Below are 19,459 nucleotides of genomic sequence, written 5' to 3'. Positions count from 1 at the left end.
GATTGGATAAAGGCACAATAAATTTTAAGCATGGAGTATCGATCCATTTCTCAAGAGGTGGAAGAGAGGACACAGAGGATGTTCAGTGCTCTTTTACATTTGACACAAAGGTGCTTGATATGGGAAATAATGTTCAATTTACAGTCAAATATAAGACCCAAGAACTTTGCCTCAGGGACGACAGGAAGTACAACGTCATCAATATGAAGTTCCGAATCTGGATGAATACCCCGTTAGCAGCAGAAATGCACACAAACAGTTTTAGGGAAAGAAAGTTAAAAACCATTTGCTGTGTTCCACTTAAGTATACAATTGATTGAAGTTTATAGCTGATAGCTGCTGCTCAATAAACATTATGTTTGATGACTGATATGAGATGTGAAAGATATGAGATCAACAAAAGACCATTTGCAACTGTAGACTTTGCAACCATATGACTTTTGAAGTGGTGGTTGAAGAAATGCTGGAGGTGTATTTAAACCAAGATTCATTCTGGCTTTGACATCTAATTTGCCGAGCCCGTGCACGGGCTCGCTGAAATGCAATGGAGTTTGAAAGCAAGGGATATCTATGAAATCTATCCCAAGCATGTTTCTGAGCTATTCGTGTTATAGAACAAGCAGAATTCCATCAAGGGCAGGGATGTTGTTGGAAAGATGTCGAGGTTTTGGAGAGGCACTGAGTAGCTGCTTGGGCAATACAGTTAGTTACTGCTGCTACACAATCATCTATTGATGATTTACATAAGATGGCAGGATCAAGTTCCTAGAGAACAGTGAAACACAGTTTACATAGCAGAAAGGAATTATCCCATGTGAAGTTAATACACTGAGGAAAAGTAAAGTCACTATCAGGCTAACTATCCTTCACCATGTTGTGGTTATAGTCAATATTACTTCAAAACAATACACCTGTTCTGGTGATTGGCAGCAAATGTGTCTTTTACAGTATCAATAGAGTTGTTTTTCCCTCCTGGAGTCTACTGATATGACAGCAAGGTTGCTGATATGGTTGTTACCACTGCTGTTGTGCAACTATGTCTTGAGAAGCTTCAGACAAACATCTCTCACAGGCAGCTGAAGTGACAGGCAGGGTCACAACGATGCATACAAGTTTGTGGAGATCCATGAAGGCATCCTTGTATGGCTCCTGCATGGTTGCAAGCTCCAATGGTGTGGATACTTCCTGCCCCTTGTCTTTCTTCCTGGCAATTAACCAGTTCAACTAGTGGACCTCCACTGCAAGGTCATCCTCTGCCACACCATAGTTTGCTGCCATTCCTCCTAAGAGTGCTTGCTTGTCCAGAAATGTGGAGTGTTTGGGGTTCAATGCAGTTGCACCCATCAGAACACTGCAGGCATCAAAAGAGAATCTTCTATTCAGCTTGTTGAGCATCCTGTTTATGATGGCATAGAAGATGTGTCTCCTAGCATCTGGTGTTGGTTCATCACTAGATGTGATTATGAATTCGCCCAGATGTCTGGACGCAGATCGCTGTCCACCTTGATGCACTGTCTCAGTGCATATTCCCACTTTCTTTCATATATCCTCAGCAGACTCTTCCAAGTCTTTCCATGCTGCTTCAGTTCTCATTTATAAGAGGCCAGAGATTATACTAGATCCTCTGCAGAGTCCAGCTGCAGGTCAGGTGACTGTTAATTGTTAAGCGACTAGGACGATTGTGCTTTCCATATTTTATGAACATATGTAGGTAACAATATTGGAATACACATCGAGGGAACATATTACAAACCAAAACTCTAGCTCTGACATAAAAGCAACAGAAAATAACAAATGACTTTTGTCAAAGATAATCAGAAAGTCATATTTATTCTCATATAAGTTTTAGTTCAGCATATTTTAAAAGGAACAACTTTTCCAAAATAAAAATAGCTGAAATTAATTTACTCTCATTCAATAGTTATGTATGCTTAGTATCTTCACATTGTCTACAGAGTAGAAAGGCACACAATTATGCATAATCACTCTTGTAAACAAAATATAATACACTATTATCCAGGCCAGTGGCTTAAACATGTTACTAGAGACATCACAGAATAAAATGACTGAATTATATTTCACTTGTTCTATGTTCTTTTTTAAACTTAAGTTTATATGAGAAAAATATAAAGAGATGTGTAGGTGAATAAAATAAATAATTTGTTATTTCATAGTAAATGCAATAATTTAATTTCTAAAAAGGCCTTTACCATCAAGAAATCATAGGTTAATCCTTTAAGTCAGTTGGTTAATGCTCACCTAATGATGAGAAAGTATTGGTACACAACTGAACTGAGAAAATAAAAAAACTGAAAAATAACCACAGAAAACTTGTGTCCAATTTGGGGCTTCAGTTGTGAAGGGGGCATATGTGTTAACTTATGTTGTTAAAAAGTATCTTACTCACAAATTTCAGAAGTTTAACTCTAGTTCAACTGTTAAAGAACTTGCCTCGTTGCAAGAGGTGTCGGGCTCAAATCTGAGTTGAATAATTAATACAATAAAAATTAAATTACCATACAACCAGAAATAACAAACTATTTAAAACTGGTTTCAATACTTTTGTTTCACAACTTAGCATTCATACATTTGTTTGTTTTTTTTAATATTAGTTTTATAATATATTAATAATTCATTTTTATTATACATACATACATTTATACACACTATGCTAAAAAGGTGAATAAAATTTCTGGCATAACAAACCAAAAATTTCTAAAACAGCAGATTTTTCATCTACTATCTACTTGCTTGATCATGTTAGCAGGCTAGTCTCTAGGTGGCTCAAACTATCCCTGCAAGATATTTTCAGCTTACCTGAATGATCTGTGGGCATCCACTTTTGATATTATGATAAATATATAAAACATTTTTTTCTTATATGAACAGTAAACACATCATCATTTACTTAAATATCATTTCAATCAATTTAATCCAACAGATGGAGCTAATATTAATAAATATTAATTTACTTAATTAATTAATATAATTACACTTTACCTTTAGAAAAGTGTATACTTTATACAAATAACATGAAAAAGTATGGAGTATTAAAAATTATCAATTTTAAAACAAATTGGAATCCTGCCGTTTAATTACTTTGTATAATAATTAAAATGCATAATCACTAACTTGTAAAATCTAATCCCTACTTTTGCAGCTTTATAGGCCAAAGTAAGGATTACGTTCGATAAATTCGTAGTTTTAATTATTCTAAATATTATAGTTATCAGGGATGTGGCTCTACTAAAAGTTGATAGATGTGTCCATTACATGTGCATATAGGAACTGAACAAGTTAACAGTAAAAATAAAGTAGGGATCAATGGTTATTTGTAGAATTGCTGCAAGAAGTATTCAAAACAAAATAAATGTTGCAATTAAAAGTGTACAATGTAACGAGATTCCAACTGGACAGATTTTAAAATGATTTTCTATCTCGACTTTTGTTGGTGTTGTGATCCACTCAGCAAAATGAAGCATTCTAAATTTGCCAACCAATATTAAGGGCTAACTGCAGAGCTAAAGTGAAAGTTTCTAGCTGTTATGAAAAGTATATTCTGCTTAGTTAATAATATTGTGCTACAGATAAAACACACCTATGCAATTTTTAATGCATTTTTAATATATGAGTATACTTAACTAGCTGTTGTATTATACAACCCAAAAAAACATCCTTTCTTTTAATAACTGCATGCTTGCTGTTCTTCCAACATATCTTGCTTATCCTAATAAATTTTAATTAATATCAACCATCCAACATCAAAAGAACAATGTAAAAAATATCAATGAAGGCATAGTTGCTCAGCTTCCCAAATAAAAATATATTTTACAGGTCACATACATTGCACCCATAATTCATAAAAATACACATGAAAAAAATGCCCCCTCCTCTAGTATAGTGGTAAGTCTATGGATTTACAATGCTAAAATCAGGGGTTCGATTCCCCTTGGTGGGCTCAGCAAAAAGCCCGATGTGGCTTTGCTATATGAAAAACACAAACACATTGCACCCATTATTCATAAAAATACACATAAAAAAAATTATATATATACATTTCATGAAATAGTTTCTCATTGCTTTTTATAATGGTAAAAGCTAACTGCCAATATAACATATATTTAGGCTAAATCTGTCAATGAAATACAACATACCTCAATACAGCCCAATATTACAAAAAATAATAATAAGTAAAAACTGTCATATTGGCAAGCAATTTTATAATTACTCTTACTTGTCAAAAATAATGATTTTGCTACACTAAAAAACAGCACCTTAAAAATATAATTCATGCAAGAGCTGCTGAAAAGTTAAGATAATAATTAATAATAAATTGCCTTAATTACAAGGTAAACTACAAAAAGTTGTACAACCACACTGTTGTAGGTCACCAGTTGGGTATTGCTGCTGTTAGCAGTATTTTAAGTCCTTATACCAAGAACACTTGAAGTTGACACTGCTTGCACAAATTACTTGGCAACATAGAAGAACTGTCACATTTAAAGCTTCTTGTACAATATCTGACATATTTAACCAATGCAGTTATTACTATCCAAAAAATTCAATGTTATATGTTAAATGTAACACTACAGGGTGTTCGAAAGTCACTGTGCAGTTTTGTCTGTTAATAAATATACAAGTGCACAGTGACTGGAAACACCCTGTATAAATAACTAAAACATATAATTTAATTATATCAAATGGTTTAAGTTGCTTAATGTTGCAGAAACACATACTTAACAGATAAGAAAACAAAACCACTAGAAGACAAGTTATCAAATAAAATCCAATTACCTTTCAACACATACAAAATACATACATGTGAAAAACATTAAGTGTACTATCAATAACATCTGATTAAAGCAAACTACCTACATACTTTAAAACTAAAGGTTAGCTTAATATACCAATAACTAAAAGGTGAAGTGCCATAAAACAAAGATTAAGACTTACTCTATACCCCATTCCACCACATTTATATCTAGCATGTCATGTAGCAAAAGTCTATCATCTGGATATGTCTGTTGAAAGTTCCATGCAAACAAGGCCTGGTGGTAAATATTTAGATCTGGCCTGGAACATTTCTCCTAGTTTCAGAACAAAACTAATTCTTCAGCACTACAGTACATTATAAAGATACATCAGCTCCACACAGCATACAATAACTTTAAATTTGTAATTAGTCTTTTTTAATTTTCAGAAGTTGTATGTATCCCTTAACTTCAATTTTGAATCTAACGTAATCAAATCAGAAAAATATTCTTTTTTTTTTTTTTTTTAAAAACAGATGTACTAAAACTATAGTTTTTATAAGAAAAACATATCTTAATTAACACATTATCAATGAGTTAATTGTGTTCATAAGCAAAATATTTTTAGAGGAAACTTTTATCATATAGTCAAATGAAATCTACAATCTACACTGCAGTATCAGAAGCACTATCAATATTTTAACAAGTATGAATGTAAATAAACCTAACTGATAGGACTTACCAAGTGAGCATCATGTCACTAATATATACTACTGATAATTAGACTTATAAAGATTTTTCAAAATGCTGAAAAAAATGTTTATATATAAAAAAAAATTTTTTACCACATCTGGACATGTTGGGAGGTAAGTGCCAAAGGTTGCTGTAGCAATGAAGTTCATTAGATCTGTATATGGCACAAATCCAAGGTTAGAGAAAGGATGGTAACAGCTACCAAGTTGAAAAAAAGAACAGGCAATGGTACTATTTCGCAATTGTGTGAGAAGAGATTCAAGGAGAGAAACATTTGGCATGCTTAACATTCCATCTGTAATGACTATAATAGCTGAAATATACAAAAAATGATTTATAACATTCATTTCATTTAATAACTTATCAACTATAATTCATGTTATGGAAGAACTAGCAGAGCTTGAGAAGGTTCATTAAAAAAACATGATATAAAATGAATTCCCAGAAATGTTTATTCCATAGTAACTTTATGTAATAGAATTTATTAATGATAAGGAGTTACAACATTTTGTAAAAATTCATTAAGTTTTTTTAAATGTATTTCTGAAAGTATACTTTAAAATATTGTGAATGTTATCATATTCATACTAGAAATGTAACACTGATTATTTAAATAAACCAGTATACATTGCTCCTCATCTTCAGCATTAACAACATTTATGCATAATTTATAAACTCAACATCACAGCAAACTGTATAATACAATGATAACAAATACTGCAAAATTTAAGGCAATTTTTTCTAATACTCCAAATGTTATAGAAATATGCCAGATATTAGACCACTGTACAAAAGATAATGTTAAGATCATAAACTAAAGTATAAGAAAATATACATTTTCTTATTACCATCTCTTCACCATGAAAAATAGTAACTATTGATAAACTATTGTATATGTCTCAAACAGAACAATGCCCCAGATTAAGTATGATAACATAATGAAAAAGCTGACATTTTTAGTGAAAAAAAAAGATAGTTCAACAACTCCAAGTTTTACCAATACTTTTTTTTTTAGAGACATAGTAATTTAACTAGTTATCACCATTTACTCTTCCCTATATCAGAGACACACACACACACACATCACCATGAATTTTTAAGTTGTAAAAAAATACATTAACAGGAAACAAAATATGCTACATATTTAAAAAAAAAAAGGACCCTAGGGTACAAGTTACAACATGAAATTATAAAATGTATCCTAGGTTTTTGAGGTGACTGCAGAAGTAGGGCCCACACTGTGGCAGGTATACACCACAATGCTCCAGGTATCAGCTACTTCCTGACCATCAGAGAGGAAGATAGAATTATATTGCCCATTGATCTTTTGGATCTTGTCCCATATGACTTTGGAACTGGTGGTAGAAATTATGCTGTTTGTGAACTTAATCCAAGATTCCTTCTGGCTTTGACGTCTTACCCACCGAGCATGTGCACGGGCAGGTTGGAAAGTGATGAGGTGCAAGAGTGTGGGATACCTATGAAAAGTATCCCAGGTCTGTCAGAACGAGGACAATGGTCAGCATCGTAGTTCCATCTTTGCAAGTGGAGATATGCCTCACTGTAGAAACTCCTTGTGTGGAGAAACCAGTGAGAATTTCTGACTCTGGGACGTTTTTCAAATCCCCCTTAACAATAACTCATCGAAATGAATTCAAAGTAGCATGAGATGTAACCTCAAAAAGTATGTCCCCAATTGCTTTTCAATTCAAGAGGAGTTCACTGTGATATGTGGACGTTTCCACCAATACATCACCAGATCGAAGCTTCTTTACTGATTTTGGAGAGCCAGCAAGGCCCTCTAGTTTCTTCTGAATGAAAAAGGGAGACATTTGCCCTGAAGGTTTGTCTTAAAGAGAATGTAGGATAAGAAAATGAGGTACAACAGGTGTTACAGATGTTTAATATTGCTGCTCAAAATCTTTGAGATGTGATTGTTTACCTACAGACTGTTTATTCATTATTTTATTTACGTTTCTATTTGGAGGATCCATAATAATAATAATAATAATAAAAAAAGGAATATTTCAGTGTCCACTGACCCTACCCACCATGGATACCTATGATGGAATGCACTACAATGCCAAACAATCTCACTGCAGCAATGCTCGGGTTTTGTGAGCACTATACCCAAACATCAGCATCACATACAATGTCCACAACACCTGTTGAGAACAATGGTACTTTGTTGACCGTAGCCCAAGTGGATCAGCCGACCGACCCAAGGGGGGCCATCCCAAGGCTGCCCATCTACAGAAATTCAAGGCCAAAGTGGTGTGTTAGGGTTGGACCCCTAAATCACCAGGATCATTTACTCCCCTTTATGGGTCACACACACAGCAAACATGCAGGTGGATGTTTAGATCTCAGAGGAGGTAAACTGAAAGAACAGAACCTTCCCTTGGAGGTCCCCTCATCACGTACAGGAATCCAAACCAAGGGGAAAAGGGTTTGGAGAGCATTTCAAGTCTAACAATTTCTTACAAAGTGTAGTGAGCATCACATAAAGCTTTTATACAAACTATATTGTGCTGACAACAATCAATGCTTTTTGGGCCATGGCATAACAACAAAACTTAAAATGTAGTGTCAAACTGTTTTTATCAAGGTATTTTCTGGAGTACTATTATGTTGATTTCTTCTAACAGATACTGATACCATATGCTAACTTTTTTCTATATAGTTAAGACACTGCATGGGGTGCCATGACAGTCATTCCAGACCCAAAGTTTGATCAGTATGTTCATTCAAGCACAACCTGTATGACACCCCCCTTAGGTACAAACATATGGGAATTCTAAAAAGTAATAACAAATCACACCCTGGGTCATTTGCTTGCTATCAAGGATTAGTGAAACATTACTAATGTGTTGAAATTTACATTCTGTAATTATATGGAAAAACTAGACCCATAAAATGGAAAGAAAATATTCTCTTGTCCTAACATTTTTGCACAGTACTGTAGCTTAAAGCTTGTAAAATTTACATTTGATTGTTTAATTGCCATTTGACTCATGTCAAAATAGATGTAAGTATACCTATTTATCCTGCTACATAAATTGTGAAGAACAAGACACAATTACCATTCTGAATGACACAACGCAACAGCTTCATGCATTCATAACTTTTTAATGATGAGAAACCCACCTAGAATAAAAATCTCAGAACGACTGGTATGGATATTAATACTTATTAATAAATCAGAAAATAATGTTTCAACCTTCCTAGGTCATTTTCAGGTGACCTTGGAAGGTTGAAACGTTGTTCTCTGTTTTATAATAAAAGTGCAAATACCCATACCAGGCATTCTGAGATACAAGCATAACATGCAAAGATATTTTTTTCATTACCTAGCCTAACTTAAAAAAATTTTGTTAATGCACATATGGAGTCAGGGTGCACATTGACTACTCCAAGTGCAAAGTGTTTGTCATATTAAAATAAAAAAAATACTGCTTCATCTTACAACTTGTTTTTCATTTGCACAGCCTCAAAACCACTAAATGAATCTCATTTTTCTCAGTAAGACTTTACATTTGATCTAATATATTCTTTAATTCTTAACAGGCTCATTGATTTGACCAACCCCATAATAACCATACAAAACGATGAAATAAGTCTAAATTACACTTTTTTTTTTTTTCTAGAATGACTACAGATTGTAACATGAAACCACATTTGTTTATGCTAAATAGCTTTAAACTTGCAACAGTATATATTTGTTTATAATTACAATTTATGGGGCAGGATAATTAGTTAGACACATTTCAAAGGGCAGTAACACAATAAAATTTAAAGTACTCGGCAAACATATAGTTCATGTTACCATACTGAATGACATAATACGTCAGATGCACACATGCATAACTTGTAAAGATTTTTTTTCATTAACTAACCAAATCTGACTTCAATTTCAAACTATTACATTTTAGTTACTTTCCTAACCACAATTGTTGCATGTAACGTTTAAACACACAGCCACTGTTCTCATAACAGATACAGCTATAAGTCTAATGGGGTTTCGTGCAGTGCTGGACGAAGATGATTATAGGGCCTAGGCACCATCTACTCATAGGCCCTACCAGCTGTAGAAGGTAGACAAAAGGCAAAACAAATTATAGATATATAAATTATTAATTCTAGTTTGACATGCATTTATGTGTGTTAATACACTGTAGTTAAATATCAGCTGTATACTTATGTGAATGTGAGTACACAATATAATGCATACATACAAAAATATTATGTAACTTAAAAATGTAATGAAGTTTTTACAGTAGAATGAGTTTCATTTTTTATGATTATTATTTTTTGGCCCTCTCACATTAACTTGATTAAAAAATTTTATGGACCCATACTTTTTGCATGCCGTCATATTTTCAGACCCTAGGACTGTGCCTAATAAATAATCCAGTCCTGGTTTCATGTATGTCCTTATGTTAAAGTGGAGCTGTTGGTTGGTTGGTTGATTGATTTAGTGTTTTATGGCACAAAGCAGCTAGGCTATCTGCACCAAACGTCCAGTAAAAAGGTAAAAGTAAATGTAGTAAAATTCATAACCGGAAATGAAGGTTAAAGAAAACAGCATTGAAAAACATAAATAGAATAAAAGCAATGTTCACATCTAGTCTACAATGTAAAGAGAGAAACCAGAGTAAAAAAAGTTGTAAAAGACTTTCCATAGCATTACGATAATTATCATAACCCCCCAGGAAGACTAACAGGTAAGTACAAGAACCACCGTCAGTCACCTGAAGTTGGCCTTTCCAGTCCTGGTTCTGTGTCATAATGGCCAGTACCAAAAAGTAAAGTTATAAAAGTGTTAAAAGACATGCAGCAAAACTGTAATAACAACTCGCCAGGACGACTAACAGGAAGTTCAAATGGATAGTTCAAACAGCAGCGTTAGTCACCTGACGCTGGCCTTTCCATTCCTGGTGTCGAGTTATTTAATATTACAGCCATTTTCTAATTTCAAATCGAACTAAAGAGATTGTGACTCTCAAAAGGGAACCACATAAAAAAGGTTTAATGAAGAAATATAAAATACTTAAATGACATTAAAATGATTAATGGCTGTTAAAAAACTAAAAACATTATCAAGAGTATTAGTGATGCTCTGGACATCAGCTATCTCTTGGCCATCAGAGAGTAAAATCGCGAGGGGGACAGAATTGTAGTGCCCACTGACCTTTTGAACCCTGTCCCATATGACCTTGGAACTGGTGGTAGAAAATATGCTGGTTGTGAACGTAATCCAAGATTCATTTTGGCTTTGATGTTTTATCCACCTACCATGTGCATGGTCCTGCTGGAAAGCAATACAGTTTGAAAGTGTAGGATAACTATGGAAGGAATTCCAGGCCCGTTTTTGAGCCTTCCGTGCCATGTGGCAGGCAGGAATCCACCACAGACGAAGATATAGTGGAAAACGTGTTGAGGCTTTAGGGATACATTGAGCAGCTGCTTGTATAATACAGTCAGTTACTGCTGCCACACAGTTGTCTATTGATGGCTGACAAATGATGACAGGATCAAGTTCTGCAAAAGCAGTGAAAGTGGACCAGTCTGCCTGATCCAGCTTCCACTGGGGCATGCGGGTAGGGCAGCATCGACCATGGCCAGTCTCTCTCAAAAGTATGGGAAAATGATCACTGCCTAGTGGATTATTGTAAACCCTTCATGAAAAATGGGAGAATAATCAAGGGGAGCAAGCCGAGAGATCAATAGCAGTAAATGACTGACTAGGTGTGTGAAAATAAGTGGAAGAACCAGTATTAAAAAGAGAAAGGTTGTGATCAGAGAGCATAAGCTCTTCAAAGCGACCCCTCCTATCTTATATCAGCACTTCCCCAGAGAGGATGATGTCGATTAAAATCCCCCAGGAAAGGGAGACGGCAACTGTTCAACGAGAGCATCAAGGTCTGATTGATCATATGTCTCTCCAGGGGACGGGTAGAGAGAACAAACAGTGATGGTATGACCCAAGGAAACATGGATGGCTACGGCCTCCAAGGGTGTGTTGAGTGACAGACAGGTTGGGCACATGCTGATCAACCAACAGTGCCACCCCTCCATGCACTCATCTGTCACACAGCCTGTCATTTCTGTACAGAGAAAACTGCCGAATGGTGACTGTATCGGCAGGTTTCAGAAATGTTTCCTGTAAGGAAAGACATATAGGATAGTAGAAAGCAATCAGTGTTTTGATGTCATCCAGATTAGAATGTAAACCTTGACAGTTCCATTGTATCAAGGTGGCCATTTTTAGTGACAGGTAGGTGAAGTGGCTGGAGAACCCTTGTATTTACGACGTCTTTTTTCCTTACTGTCCTTATTCGGAGGAGGTCTATCAACCTCCATGGATAGATTGGGCAGGTCTTTGTTGTTGGAAGGGGATTCCAGTAACAGAGGATGCAAACAAATGACTGTTTTGCATCTTGAACCACGACATGACGTCTTTGAGTGGCCGAACCTCTGACATTGGAAACATCGAAGAGGGTTTGGAATGCACGGCCATACCCTGCAATTCAGATAGCCTGTCTTGATGGCGGAAGGTGCACGTGGTAATGTAAATGTCAAAACAAGGATATTTATCCTCAGTGTAACTCCATCTTTGTGAGTGGAGATGCGCCTCACTGCAGAAACTCCTTGAGTGGAGAAACCAGCAACAATCTGTGACTTGGGGACATTCTTCAAATCTCTCTCAACAATAACTCCTCGTAATGAATTCAAGGTAGCATGAGGGGTAACCTCAATAGGTACATCCCCACTTCCCTTTGAATTCAAGAGAAGTTCATTGTGTTGGGATGTGGATGTTTCAACCAATATGTCTCCAGATCAAAGCTTCTTTACTGACTTTGGAGATCCAGCAAGTCCCTTCTCAATAAAAAAGGGAGACATTTGCCCTAAAGGTTTTTCTGAAAGAATGTAGGATGAGAAAAAGACGTACAACTGGTGGTACAGATGTTGAAAATTGCTGATCAGATTCTTCAAGATGTGGAAGTTTAACTGTTGACTGTTTTTTCACTATTTTATTTAAATTTTTATTAGGAGGATCCATAGGAAAAAAAAAAGAAAATTTTGGTGCCCACTGACCCCACCCACCATGGAACCCTACAAAGGGATGCACTATAATGTCAAGCAAGGACACTGCAGCAACGCCAGGGTTTTGTGAGCACTATACCCAAACACCAGCATCAGACAGAATGTCCATAACACCCACTGAGAACTTCCAACACTGGTACTTGGTTGATTCTAGCCCAAATGGACCAGCAGATTGACCCAAGGGGGGCCACGAAAAGGCTCCCCGTTTACAGGAATTCAAGGCCAAAGTAGTGTATTAGGTTTGGACCCCTCAACCACCAGGATCCTCTCCTTCCCTTCATAGGTCGCCACGCATGGCAAACACATGGGTGGATGTTTAGATTCCAAAGGAGGTAACCTGAAAGAACAGTACCTTCCCTGGGAGGTCCCCTCACCATGTACAGGAATCCACACTGAGGGGAAGTGGAGTTGTAGACAAATGTCAAAATGAGAATACAAAGCATAATTAAAATTACCTTAATAGTGATAGTGTGTGTGAAGCTGGTAATGAGGACAGTGTTGCAAACAATTTAATATGCATGAACATAAAGGTAGTACTAGAAGTAGAATTATGTTACAGATAGTAACTATAAACAATGTGACGATACACAAACTTATAAATAAAGCAGAACTTCATGCTGCAGCTGAAGATTCATATTAGTGATTATCAATAATATATGCTGTTGTCTTTTTTGTATCAATTACAAAGCATTAACAATTTTGAAATAACATAGCAAATAGCTAAGCTTGATAAAAATCTCCTATCTTAACCTTTTTAAAGCCAAGATTATTTAATAGAAATTAATATATGATCTCATATTAACTAGTTTGAAAAATATAGGTTTCATTTCAAGAAAGTCAAAATTGTTTTGTCTCAGAAGTTTGATGTTTTATTACACTTGTGAAATACGCATGTTAACAATGTTGTCAAAGTTAGCCCTTTTCATTCCTGATACTTGACCTGAAATTTATTTTACTATATGCAAACTCATGAAACTGCCACAATTTGTCATCTCCTCCCATAAAAAAAGAAAGAAAAGCAGGAAATTTGTCACTGGTTCACTATTATATAGGTTGCCGATATTTCAACTTGTCTAAGGAAGTCACGATGCAACAGTTGTTGAAATTTGATTCAGCAAAAGCTATTCTACCCAAAACCAATGAAAAACATCTAAAACATCATATTCCATAATTCACTTCACAACATGACAATGTTATCACTTGCTTTAATAAAAGTTACAAATATTGGATATTAATAGAGTTTATGTTTTTGAAATCTGCTTGTATAATATAGTTTACAATAAACAAATGGCAAAATTAACTATAAGTAGAAAAATTAACTTATTAGTGTTTGAAAATTACTTTGTTTTATTTTACAGTTAATGTATTTGCTTCTTAATATATATTCAAATTTACAAACCATTCAGTGGTAGTAAGGTTTTCTTATACTACAAACTCTTCTATCACAGTTAATAATTAATGCAATATAACTGAAAAATTAAATTATTTTACAACAGGGATTTTCTAAATACTCAAAAACAAATAATTTCAAAGTTTAAAAAAAGACTTTTTAAAGTACACCCTTAACATTTTAATTGTATTTCAAGGTTAGACAACACCCACTCTAAAAATTTATATTTTTAAATCTTATAAAAACCATAACTAAGTAAAATGTGCAAAATTTGACAAGTGTTTATTTAAATATTATACACTGCCTTTGACTTTCACCAAGATGAATTGAAATTTAACCAAGTTAAAAGATAAGGATAACTGCATTAATTTAAACTGACAAATATAAATGAAGATTTTAAGTTCTATAAATAGCATGATTGAAACAAAGCTTAGAATTAAAGAAATTATTGGACAGAATGTTTAAACAAGAGTGAAAGAACAATAATTAATATTATACAGAAAGTAATCAACTAATTTTGGACTGTTTTCAGAGACAGTTCTAAAGAACTTGACTAAAAACTTAACACAATGGCAAGTACATAACCCATTAACTAAAACAAAGTTTTTCAGAGATTCTAGATGCACAAACTAATTAAAGATAGCTTCCAACACAATTAATTTTATAAAATAGTTATAAATGAAAACAGCATTGTTAGTCCCTTAACTTACCAGCACCACTGTTCTCTGGAAGTAAATGTAAAGCTAAAATGCCATAACGAAGCATGTCTACTGTATTTATATCAGGAGTTATTGTCATTTGATGCTCACAACTATCTGGGGCATCCCCCACAACTGCATCTTTTGCATTATCTTTTTCTGCCTAAGTAAATAAAAAAATAGAAGTAATAAACAGATTGAAAGATTTAAGTATATTAAACACAGACTGTACTAAATACAACATATGTTTATGAATTCATATAAACATCTATTAAGTATTGCAAGCCATGACACTATAGTACACAAGGTGTGCCAAATTCATTCTCACTGACTAATAGACTAATAGCAATAAATTTCAGAATTCCAAAAACTGTTAAGTAAACCAAAATGTAAGTGTTTGAATAAACAAAGCAATCACAACTCATTATATCCTGAAATCATGATCTAAAGCATCACAATAGAAGATTAGGTCAGGTCTCCAGCATTCACCATTGCCTTCTCAATGTTAGGTTCTTTAAGAGCCTTCCACCCTTTATATGAAGCTTCAGCTACCAAATGGTCACAGATTTTATTGTGACGTCTTGTCCTCACAGAGTTAAGCTTTGGACACTTACCGCTAAGGTGATAAAGGGTCTCTCTCGTGGCCGAGCAGCCCTGGCATTTGGGCTCACTTGTGCACTTTGATCACACAAGATACTACCTGTTAGAACTCAATGTGCAAAACTGTTGCAGAAACAAACTGAGAAACATGTGGTTAAACTGCAGTTTTTTCACTATCATAATTATTGGCTTAATTGCCTGAGACAGTATGTTTTGTTACTTTGAAACATGATTCTTTTCAGTCGTACATGCTTTTAGTAACAAACATAAATGATACAAGAAACCTAAACAATTATGAAATTAAATCCATAAATCTAATTTACTGTGACATTTTTACATTTCTTTTGTTTACTCTTCTTATATTTCAAATAATTTAACAACTCAATACACTTCAATGAGCAGTAAAATCCAAGTGAAACAGATTTCCCATTATATATTTTAATAATGTTTTTGTCAAATATATACTTAGAAATGCATGTAACATACTGTTAAATGTGTTGCAAAAGTCTTGCTTATCATAGATTGTAATAATGAATAATACATATTTTATGAAATCACTAGCACATCTTTGAATACTGTTGGCAATACTGTTGGACATGCGCAGGCACATGTTTGTGCATGTTTTCATATAGCAAAGCCACATCGGGTTATCTGCTGAGCCCACCCCCACTCTTTGTTGCTTTGAAACAATTTTTGTATTAATAAATAGTAAATAATCAGCATGTTAGTTATTTGTATACTGTTATACCATTACTAAATATTTGGTTTCCATATAAATAGTAAGCCCAGATGATTTAGCAAAATATTTTGTTGTATCTAACAAGTTTATTCATTTTCTGTATAAATAATAGTTTAGAAATTGGCACGTTAGAATATTAATACACTTATGCTATTCATTGTCTTTCCAGTATAAATAGCAGTTCCTTTATGAACAAAAGCGATATATATAGAAATCTCATATTTTGATCAACTCTTTTATTCTTTTAAATGTGAAATAGTGACTAACTGTAAACTTTGGAACCACTATTAAGAAATGTAGGGTCACATTATCTTGGGTCATTCCATGTCAAATCATCCAGGGGGCTGCAGGTAACCCCAACAGAATGCCTTGAAAAAATTCACATGTGCTCATCTATCCACATAATGAAAAATTACCAAAGATTAGTTCAATATCTCTAATAGTTTCAGATTTACAGCCCTGTAAAATGTAATAAGGGAAATCAAACTCCTGATCTTAGTATTGTAAATCCATAGACTTACTGCTGTACTAGCAAAGGGGTTGGAAGTGTGTAAAATTTTTGTGTATAAATCATTATTTGTAATAACTTGTAACAACTGTATTTTTGTCTGTATATGAAAATATATTTATGTTAAGAAAGAAAACTATGTATTTAAAGCTTGATGGCAAATAAATTTGATACAGACATTTAATTAACTTCTAAGTTACAATTTAACTCAGTTTTAGGTTATTTGAAATGATAATAAACAATTTTTCTGGCTAACTATTAAAAAAAAGCCATCACAAATTCATCCAAGCTAACTGAAGTGTTTCTAGTGATAACAAAGCTTGTACTGAAAGAGAAATTAATATTTTCTGTAAATCAAGCAATGTAATAATATAATTCATTTGATAGAGTAAAAATAAAAACTTTGGATTTTTATTTGTTAAAAATAATATTAAACAAAGCAGAACTGTCGACAAATCCTGAAACAGGACATGGCAGTTGAGCGTAGCAAGAGGGGTCAAATTTTGTTTTTAATGGTTCTGTAACCAAACAAAATTGAAAGCTATAAAAATTATGCTTTTCTGAGCAATGGTAATATTTGAAAAAATTACTTACTTTAAATTTCATATTTCTTATAGAGATAAATTAAGGAACCTAGATGTCTGACAAAAAAAGTAATTCCTTGCACTAGTTTTTTTTATCATTATCTAAAATTACGAACGTAAAACTTGTATACTATTAAAATAGGACTTATTAGCTACAACTTTATATCATACTAATTTATTTAACATTAACAAAGAAAACGTTATTGAATTAAATTTTGAATGTAACTCATTAAAAACCTTGTGACACACAAACAGTAAAGAATGCCTGTGCCAAGTAGGATAATTACTGCTTAAAGTAAGAATATTTTTTATTCAAAAAAATAAAAGAAGCCATTTTGTAAAGAGGATGATGATGTCTCACCAAAAGAGAAATAAAATAGAGTAATTTGAAAACAATCTGTGGCAACGTTGTTCAGTTGTAATATCTTCAAATTATTTCCTACTCTGGTTAATTCATTGTTGCATTATTTTATGAATGGTATTTCTTACAGTTTTGAGGTTTTACCTTATATACCAAGAAATATTTTGTTTTGCACAATGTCATGTATGGTACAATTAAATATTAGGGTTTCGACCTGTGTAAACATCCAATTTATTTTTTTTTCATCAGTGGAAATCTTTACAAAGAACAAAAAATTTTAGTGCTGGATTTAGTTGCCATAATATGACAAATGGATACCAAATGATATGTGCTTATTGCTAATCAAATTTAATACCAATTAGCAGCTTCTGTTAAAGAAATCCAAAATATTTTGTCCCGCACCCCTTTTTTTGTTTTTGAGAAAATTAATACTAATAAAGTTAAGTCAACAAAATCAAAATAAAGGTACGAGTTAAAAACTGCAAAACCAAACCTCTGACTAATTACATTAGTTTGTTATAACCAAAAACAAAAATAAAAAAATGTTGCACTATTTAGTGCAACATTTACTACTGTTTCAGCTTGCTTTTGATTATACACTAACCTATCAATCCCTGCTTGTCTTTATGAAAAAAATAAAAACTTGTTTCAATCTAAAAGCAAATGGTTTCAGGTAGTTAAAGTCAAATAACTACCAGCTCTTTAACTGATGTTGTGCTTGGCAACTTCAGAGATGAACACTCTTAACTTTGAAATTCCTCAAATCATACTTTGGATTTATTAACAATAAAGACATACAATTCAACAGAAAAAAATCATAATAAATAATGTTTAGACTACCAGTTATGGTTTTTTGCTGAGAACTGGTTATGAAAAATTAAGAACATGAGAAGAAAATAATTTGATCTACCAAACAGATTTGTTGTTGCTCGTTAGTTTTTGATGTGGCTTCCACTACACAAGCTAGAACTTCATACAGCTTACAGTTGATCAAGTCAAGAAACCTGTTAACATTGTCTTCTGTCATTTGCCAACCATGGACAAGAACCTGTTGAAAATACAGTGTGAAATATTTTTTGATAATTAATCTTTTTCCTTAAAAAAATTATAAACTAATATGAATGCAAACAAGAATTTGAAAAATGAAAAAAACTTTCATTGAAATCCCAAATGTATATTTCAAGAACATTAAAGAAATGATTAATGAATATTAAAACACATTTAAAAAGATTTGTTTTCATACATGTATAAAACACACACACACACACACAAAAGGCTTGTAGTATGTTATCCTAAAAGCAATATAACAAGTCTGCTGAGTAATAGGAGATTCAATAAGATATTTATCATGAAATAATTGAGCTTACCAACTCAGTTTGTAAAAACAAGATAGATATTAAAAATAAAGAACAATCTTTATTAATAACCTAAACATGGCATGTAAACACACATCTATCACTTTTGTTTTGAATTTTACACAAGAGCCATCTGTACTAGTCATCTATAGTTTAGCAGTGAAAGACTAGAGGAAAAGCACCACCCATCACCAATTTTGGAGCTACTCTTATCAGTTACTAGTGAGACTGACCATCATATTATAACACTCCTTGGCTTAAAAAGAAAATATGTTTGGTGGGGTGGGAATTCAAACCCACACCTCTCAGATTGTGAGTGAAGCACCCTAACCACCTAGCCATGCTAGACCAAACTATCACTTTTACTGGAACTGAACTGCTCTCAAAACTTACTTCTTGAAGTAAAGGGAAATGTAAAGAGTAACAGATAAAAGATATGAGCTTAGCTTTGAGACAAAGAATACTTGTGTTTTAGATTATAGCATTCTTCTGGACAATTGAACAAACTGCTGACAAGTTATAAATCAGGATAATCAACCTGTATAATCCTAAGTGTAAGCTAAAGACTGGTATTTGTCACTTCCTATTTGGAATATAAACTTAATTACATTAA

General features: G+C 33.4%; 1 protein-coding gene across 1 annotated transcript in view; it reads right to left on the bottom strand.

Annotated features, from left to right (window-relative positions):
• The window catches only part of LOC143233166 (KICSTOR complex protein SZT2-like), a 211,072-nt gene that overhangs the window by 147,105 nt on the left and 44,508 nt on the right, over window positions 1-19,459 (bottom strand). The window contains exons 7-10 of the mRNA XM_076469126.1: window positions 18,402-18,539; window positions 14,712-14,862; window positions 5,597-5,817; window positions 4,954-5,087 (exon numbers count right to left, since the gene is read on the bottom strand). Coding sequence (XP_076325241.1) covers window positions 4,954-5,087; window positions 5,597-5,817; window positions 14,712-14,862; window positions 18,402-18,539 — 644 coding nt within the window. The remainder of the gene's footprint in view (window positions 1-4,953; window positions 5,088-5,596; window positions 5,818-14,711; window positions 14,863-18,401; window positions 18,540-19,459) is intronic.

This window comes from Tachypleus tridentatus, chromosome 1, assembly GCF_004210375.1.
Source record: "Tachypleus tridentatus isolate NWPU-2018 chromosome 1, ASM421037v1, whole genome shotgun sequence".
NCBI classification, from domain to species: Eukaryota; Metazoa; Arthropoda; class Merostomata; order Xiphosura; family Limulidae; genus Tachypleus; species Tachypleus tridentatus.
Note: the sequence above shows the minus strand (reverse complement) of the source record. Positions and strands in the feature narration are given on the sequence as shown.